Source organism: Chrysochloris asiatica, unplaced genomic scaffold (assembly GCF_000296735.1).
Source record: "Chrysochloris asiatica unplaced genomic scaffold, ChrAsi1.0 scaffold00086, whole genome shotgun sequence".
NCBI classification, from domain to species: domain Eukaryota; kingdom Metazoa; phylum Chordata; class Mammalia; order Afrosoricida; family Chrysochloridae; genus Chrysochloris; species Chrysochloris asiatica.
Genome location: NW_006408604.1, coordinates 12756423 through 12764537, shown reverse-complemented (window position 1 = coordinate 12764537; position 8115 = coordinate 12756423). Strand labels below are relative to the sequence as shown.

Below are 8115 nucleotides of genomic sequence, written 5' to 3'. Positions count from 1 at the left end.
TAAGTTCCCATTGAACAATTTTTGTACAGATTTTTCAGTAACATTCGTTATAATTTTCACCATGTATCAACATTCTCATTATTTCCATTCTGTTTGTTCTGTTTCCATTGATCTTGTTTCCCTTCCCCTCATACTTATTTATCTTTGCTTTTGGGTAAATGTTGACTATTTGATCTCACATAGTTGATTGTTATCGGAACACATTAATCATGGGTGATAGTATTTATTTTATAAGCCAATCTACTATTTGGCTGAGAGCAGAAACAGCTTGAGCTGCAAGTTCAAAGGCTATCTTAAAGAGCAATAGTACCAGTGGTCCTGCTAGTCTCTTTTGGTACAGTAGGTCTGGCTTTTTCAGGAATTGGAATGTTTCTCCCACTTCATCCTGGACTTTCTATTGTGTCCTTGATCAGCATAGTCAGCGGTGGTAGCTGGACATCATCTAGTTCTTTTCATTGAAGTGTTGTCTTTTATTCTAGCAGGCAGTTCAATTACTAGCCAGTCACTTTGGATTTTTTGAGAGTTTTTTTTGTTTTGTTTTTTTTAATGCTGCTGAAGTTTTGCTTTAAATCCCCAGACAAAGATCTTAGTTTGGAGGATAGCCTTTGGGGGGGTAATGGGAAGCTTGAGGTGACTATAGGGTCCTTCATACCTGATGGGTCTTACATTTTGAACTCTCTCTCTACTGCAGGTGGCCAGCAGCTGAGCTTTCTGCTCACTTTCAGCCACACAGCTGTTGCTTTTCACTGAGTTCCTAAGTGTCTCCCCTGCTGCATGAATAATTTCTTTAAGAACAGTCAGTACCAGGCTGGTCTCTGTGAGTTGGAGGTTAGAGATAGACCAACTGTTAGGCTTTTCCAACGTTATACCCCTTCATAGTCCCGGATACCAATCACCACTCCTCCCTTCCCTCAAGTCCCAGGGTTCAGTCCCAGGGTTCAGTCCCAGGGTTCTGCAACACGCTGCAATGGCTCATGAAACTGTGGAAGCTGACAAGTCCCAAATCTGTAGTTCAGAGTTCAGGTTCAGGAAGCATCTTCTCACCCACATAGACTCAGGAGCTGAAGAACCCAATCGGCAGGTCAGATGACAGACTGATTTTACACAAGGCTGTAGGAGCTGGTGAATCAGGTCAGGTGATGGGCCGAAAGTCCCACTAACTGGAGGTCAGATGTCATGAGCCATGCAAGATCCAGGGCAAGAAAGCAAGTTTTTCCAAAGCAGGCTTATAAACTGGAGTAGGATCAGAACCCCAAGGGGAACTAAGGGTGGTGACTTGAGTCACACCCTCTACTAAGGTGGGGCATCCTTAATCCTTAGCCCCACCATAATCTCTTACTCCTTAGCAACTCATTTCAAAACAGGTCCCTGATCACAGGTATAGAGGCTAAGATTTACAGTATATCACAAAATGGAGAAATTTGACTAGAAGGGTCATAATAAATAATTAACTGCTCTGCACTTGTAAATGTGCTATTCAGGGATCAGGCAAGGATTTGAGGGAATTCATGCCAATTTGGTGGCTAGCCTCTTGAGAGAGATACCTTCCTTTATGGGATTTGTCATCTCAATTTTCTGTGGTTTTGACAGCTCCATACGCTAGCTTCTGACATATCAAACAACTTTCTGTTCATTTTCTAGCTGCCCCACAGTGCATAGACTGGGGAGGTACCCTCAGTGGAAATGTTGTAAATGTATTCCGTACCCTTCTTTCTGTTTTTGCCTGCTTTGGGTCATGTTCAATTGCCTCCAAATCCTTTTTTTTTTTTTTTCCCCCCCTTCATGTATTTTCTCCAGACTCCGTAGTTGCTATCTGTGGGAGAGTTAGTCCAATACAGGCCATTCTGACATCACTAAAACTAAGAAATCTGCCTTTTTCTTCAACAAATAGTATTCGTGGTGCTGTGGGTTAATGTGTTAGACTGCAGAGTTAATTTGAACTGTAAGGTTGGTGGTTCAAGCTCACCAACTGCTCCTTGAAAACTCTATGGGTCGGAACTGATTCGACCACTTAACAACAATTACAAATACGTTCTCTCCCTTGTTTTCCTTATCTAGAATTAGAGTCTAGATACCAGTCCTAAGAATATTATGATATGCCTATTCCTTTTTACAGTTGCATAGTACAGCATTGTTTAGATAGACTATAATTTATTAAGGACATCATGGTATGGAGCTGTAGGATCAACACTAGACTGCGAATCACAAGATTGGCAGTTCAAGCCTACCAGCTGCTCCTCAAAAACAAGTTTTTTCTTGGTAACTACTCCAGTGACTGAGTACTTTTGAGTTCATGGCAGCAGGTTGTATAATAACCACATGCCTTCCAGCAGATGATGTTTGAATGATCATGAGCAACTTTTCTTTTGTTCACTGTCCTCACTGATAGGTAATATCTAGTACTGTTGTTGTTGTTATGTACCGTGGAGTCGGTTCCGACTCATAGCGACCCTGTACAACGTTTCCAAGGCTGTAAATCTTTACGGGAACAGAAAGCCTCAGCTTTCTCCCGCGGAACAGCTGGTAGTTTCGAACTGCTGACCATGAGGTTCGCAGCCTGATTCGTAACCACTACGCTACCAGAGCTCCTAATATCTAGTGCAATTATTTTTAAAAAAGGAACTGTCCATTTTCCTATAAAAATATTAAGAAACCATCACTCGGCTCTGTTTACTGAGCTTATCAGATTCCCAGGTCCCATTTTAATGTTATTCATGTAACTATAATCTTAATGGGCAAAGGCGATCTCTTTGGCTTGCTTTTTGTAGAGCCATGGTTATAATAAGTTTTTGACCAGAACAGTGATAGCAATCATGCTCATTCTTTTGGTGAGATAGTTCTGGGAACCAATGTATGGAACCCTATGTTGTTGTCATTGTTGTTATGTGCTGTGGAGTCGGTGCCGACTCATCGCAACTCTGCATAGGGTTTCCAAGGCTGTAAATCTTTACAGGAGCAGAAAGCCTCATCTTTCTCCCACGGAACAGCTGGTAGTTTCGAACTGCTGACTGTGAGATCATCAGCCTGGTTCGTATAGACTTCCTTATGGAACGCTATAGAAAGTTCCATTTTCTATCCCTTAGAGCCTTAGCAGGAACTCCTGAAATATACGTTGGTCCCCCAGCCCCAGAGCTATTTCTGTTGCTGAGCTGTGTATACTTCTGATGGTGTCTTTGCTCAGATGTCATCAGCTTGAAAGTTCCAAGTGTCAAGGGTAGAAGAATTGTTGGGGTTGTCCATCGTTCGTCTTAGGACACCTACTTGTCTGAGTATTCAGCATGTCTGGGAATGTAGGAATCATGTGCTGCTAGATGTTCTTTCAGGTACAATCAGATTATCATTCTGTAAACTAGGGCTACTATTCATGCTTAGAGCAGGTTTTGACATGGAGTGCTGGTGTGGCACTATAGATAGGGTAAGCACTGGACTACTGACCATAAGATCTGCAGTTCAAATCCACCAGCCACTCCTCAGAAGCCTTATACAGGATCACTATAAGTCAGAACTGACTCCATGGCACTTAACAATAACAACGAATACTCTTTCAAGCCCTATACCCTAGGGATACTGTTCATGCTTAAAGCATATTTGACATGTCCTGAGTTTCTACATAACAGCGTGGCAGCATAGTGACATATAGACTCTGAAATCTGACAGGAGCCTGCATCCTAAACCCCTAACTCGACTTTGACCCTGAATACGGATGTTAATTCTTCGTGCTCCAGTTTCATTACTGGTAAAATAGTAGTAGTGGTGTTACTTAGTGCTAAGATGTTTTCTGAGTTCTAATCAGTGCTATCCAGTGCATAGCATATAGCCATTGCTTTATCAGCATTATCATTACTGTTATCATTAATAGCAACAAGTCTTGAAGGTAGTAAATATACAAATTTGGTTGTGAAAAATGTAAGTCTGTAACTCTGAAAGTCACAGAGAAGAATCAAGTGAGTAAAAGACAAAACAATGAAAGTTGGGCTTCATTGCCTTTATAAGCCACTGTTGTTAAGTGCTGCTGTTGAGTCGGTTCTGACTCATAGCGACCCTGTGTACGGTTTCCAAGGAGTGTTTGAACTGCAGACCTTGTGGTTCTAACTTCAGTGCTGATCCTACAGTGCCACACCAGAAGTCCTATAAGCCACTTGTTGTTGTTGTTGTTGTTAAATACCATCGAGTCGATGCCAATGCATAGCAATCCTGTATAGGGTTTCCAGAGAGCAGCTGGTGAGTTTGGACTTGCAGTCCCCAATGCATTATCCTGCAGTGCCACAACAGGTCTCCTAGAAGCCACTGTTATTCTTCTTGTTGTCAAGTTGGTTCCAACCCATAGCAACCCTATATAGGATTTCCGAGGAGCAGCTGGTAAGCTTGAATCACCGACCTTGAGGTTCAAACTAACTTTGCAGTCCAGCGCATTAACCCACAGCACCATATCCGGACTCTTAGTAGGTGACTAATGAATTGTTTGTGGACATTCTTAGCTTGTGTTGTGGTAGGGAAAGAATTTTAAGTATGAGCACTTGAACATTTTTAAGCAGTGAAAAAGATGCACTGAATCTGGGAAGAAAGGTCCTACTCTGTATTTCCATATGCACCATTGTTTGCTGTATGTAGAACCACAGCTAAGTCACTTTCCATGAATTCACAGGGTCTGTGATTGTCTTTCCCTCATCTACAGATAATTGTGTCCAGAGAACCCCGAGACCATCTGTGGATAATGTACACCACAACCCACCTACCATTGAACTGTTGCACCGGTCCAGGTCACCCATCACCACAAATCACCGGCCTTCTCCCGACCCTGAGCAACGTCCCCTCCGGTCCCCCCTGGACAACATGATCCGCCGCCTCTCACCAGCCGAGCGGGCCCAGGGACCGAGGCTCCACCAGGAGAACAACCACCAGGAGTCATACCCTCTGTCCGTGTCTCCCATGGAGAATAATCACTGCCCACCGTCCTCGGAGTCACACCAGAAGCCATCCAGCCCCCGGCAGGAGAGCACACGTGTCATCCAGCTGATGCCCAGTCCCATCATGCACCCCCTGATCCTGAACCCCCGACACTCCGTGGATTTTAAACAGTCCAGGCTCTCCGAGGATGGGATGCATAGGGAAGGGAAACCCATCAACCTCTCTCACCGGGAAGACCTGGCCTACATGAACCACTTCATGGTCTCCGTCTCCCCGCCTGAGGAGCACGCCATGCCCATTGGGAGAATAGCAGGTGAGTGCACGCCCTTCTCAGCGCCACCTCAGCACCAGGGGACAAGACCCCACTCTCTCTGTCCGCATTGTTGTTGCGCTGCCTTTCAGTCAGCCTTCAACTCACGGTGACCCCAGGTGCTACAGCATAGAAATGTGCTCCATAGGGGTCTGTTGGCTGTGATCTTTATAGAAGCAGATCACTAGATCTTTCTTCTGTGGAGCCACTGGGTGGTTTTGATTGCAAACTACTGGTGCCACCCAGGCTCCTGGTGCTCTCTCTGTAGAGCCTCACAAGCTAGCCTCACACCGTTCCCAATTAGGGGCCCTCACAGGCTCTGTGAGGGCACATAGAGGCTTCTGCCTGGATGATACGAAATCCCTAATGGGATGGTTAATGAGCCGCTAGGATGGAGTAGTTAATGAGCCTCTGAAATGTTAAGAAACAAATGTCCTATGTCCAGCTGACAAGGAGAGTCACATCAGAATCATGGCTAAGTGAAAACATTTAAAATAAAAGGTTTATGAGCATGTTAATGGCCTCATCCTGAAGTTCCCAGCAGCTAATTAATGACCAGGCACAGCATAAAGAACCTTTGTCTGAGATTCAGGCCTGTAATTCCATCCTATGGTCAGTAACTCAATGAAGTCTTCACCTTGGAAGGAGGTCAGAGGAGAAAACAGGCTAATAGTGTTTGAGGCAGGTGTTGCTGGGTCATTTGGCCAGAAGAAACCACTCCCAGACACTTCCTTTTGTGATGAGGAGCCTCAATTTGCAAGAAATGAAATGAGTGAACAAATCTATGCATTTTATTTTTGCTGGTCTGCTCATAATTTGCATGAAGCCATCCTTCCAGAAGGCTTAATCCTCCTACCACTTGGTAAGGGTTAGCTCTTTTCTTCCAGCATCTTCTTATGTTAACATTTGTTGAGCACCTACTATGCACCTAACAATGCATTAGGAAGTAGACAATACAGAGCTAAGTGAACACACAATCCCTTAGCTCAAGGTCCTGAAAATTTGGTAGGAAAGACAGATGTGAAAAGCACTAATGAAGATATAAAACAGAATGAAGTGAGGCCATTTCCCATTGGTTTACTGTGCGAGCATCCATTGAGCACCCACTGTGTGCCAAGATAATACAGTGCTGTTGAAGCAGAACAGACAGAAGGTGCATTTTGACAGGAGGAACTGAGGAAGGCTGTGCAGGGGAGGTAGACTGCAGCTGAAGGAGATTATGTTTTCAGCAGTGGTACAGGGCTTGCCACACTGAGGAGACAGCAGGAACAGAATCCAGTACAGAGAAAGGTGGGCTGGAGGGTAGGGCAGGGCTAGTACAGACAGAGCATCAGGTACACCTACTTTATCAACATTTTCTCAGCCTACAGAAATGTGTTGGCCTGTGTCCCCCTACTGCGTTTCTTTATTTCTTTTTTTTTTTAAGTTTTTATTGTGAACTGAGAGTTTACATGGGAGAATATCGGCTTTACACTGTCATTTCATTGCAGTGATTACAGTCTCCTCCATGCATCATCATTCAACAGTATTTGCTTCCATTCCCTCTTTTGTTGTTGTTTGTTTACAAATCGGGCTGCGAACCTTAAGGTCAGCGGTTCGAAACTACCAGCCGCTCCGCGGGAGAAAGATGAGGCTTTCTACTCCCGTAAGGATTTACACCCTCAGAAATCCTGTACAGGGTCGCTATGGGTCGGAACCGACTCGACGGCACTTAACAACAACAACACAAAAATTCAGAAATACATAATAATTTATAAACAACCAAAGGGCACATTCTGCAAGCCTGCCTCCAGGCAGCCAGCACCCAGTCCTTCTCTTTATGTGAATCCAGAGTCCTCAGCTGCTTCCTCTATCTCATCATCTCTGCCTCTGTCTCTGGTGTCGCTGCTTCTCTGGATAGGGTCCCACATTCCGCTCATGGTCGTATCTCTTGATGGTCCTAAGGTCCTCTGTTTCTGAACTGTAAGATTAACTACTCACCTGTTTTTTTGTGTGTGTTTTTTTTTAAGGTTTATTATTGTGGATTGAGTGAAAGTTTACAGGGTGTATCATCAGTTTTACATTCAACAAATCATATACCTTGTTTCATTACATTGATTATAATCCCTCCTCCATGTACCATCAGTTAACAGTATTCCTTTCTATCCACTTTAGCTTTTTAAAAAACCACTCAGGCATATATAATAATTTACATCTCCAAAGGGCACATTCTGCAAGTCTACTCCTGGCCACCAGCTCTTCATCCTTCTTTCCTTAGTTGATGAATATAGAGTCCTCAGCCACTCCCCCTTCATGTCCCGCATGCTGCTTGTGTGTTCCTCTCTTGATGGTCCTACGGTCCTCTGTTTCTGGACTGTAAGATTAACCACTCCCCTTTTTTTTGTTACAAAACTTCTACCTTATAATTGTGACAGTCGCGATTAGTCACGATAAGTTACTCACTATTGAATCTTACGAATCTTATCCCCATCTCTTTTCACCAGACCCATCTAGACAAGATGACATCTATTCTGTGGGGACTTTCTTTCCCCCTATACTGTTAAACTAAACTCCCTCTTGAAAACTTGTAAACTAGTCACTTCATGCCTTTACTGCTCCCTCATTTTAGGTAGCCAGTGTCTAAATTGCCCGTCCCTATCTACCCTGTGTACAGAGGGGAGATAGCATTGATACTTGATGTGAAGACTCTTTCCCTCTCTGTTGGTATTTAGAGTAACTACCGCTCTGAGTATAGGTCAGGTTCATCATAAAGATGTATCTTCTGTCACTGTAGCTCTTCCAGTCTGCTTGTCCTCGGTAGTGGGAATGTCCCATCTCATAAGGTTCAGGATGGGACTCAGGATTCCACCTAAGGTCCTATACTCTAAAGGCTTTGCATGAGGCCTATTTCACTGGAC

The 8115-nt window shown here is 44.0% G+C and overlaps 1 protein-coding gene across 1 annotated transcript in view; it reads left to right on the top strand.

Annotated features, from left to right (window-relative positions):
• ETV6 (ets variant 6) overlaps positions 1–8115 on the top strand; it is a 365900-nt gene that overhangs the window by 306740 nt on the left and 51045 nt on the right. Inside the window, exon 5 of the mRNA XM_006866057.1 lies at positions 4676–5221. Within this exon, the coding sequence (XP_006866119.1) occupies positions 4676–5221 (546 nt within the window). The remainder of the gene's footprint in view (positions 1–4675; positions 5222–8115) is intronic.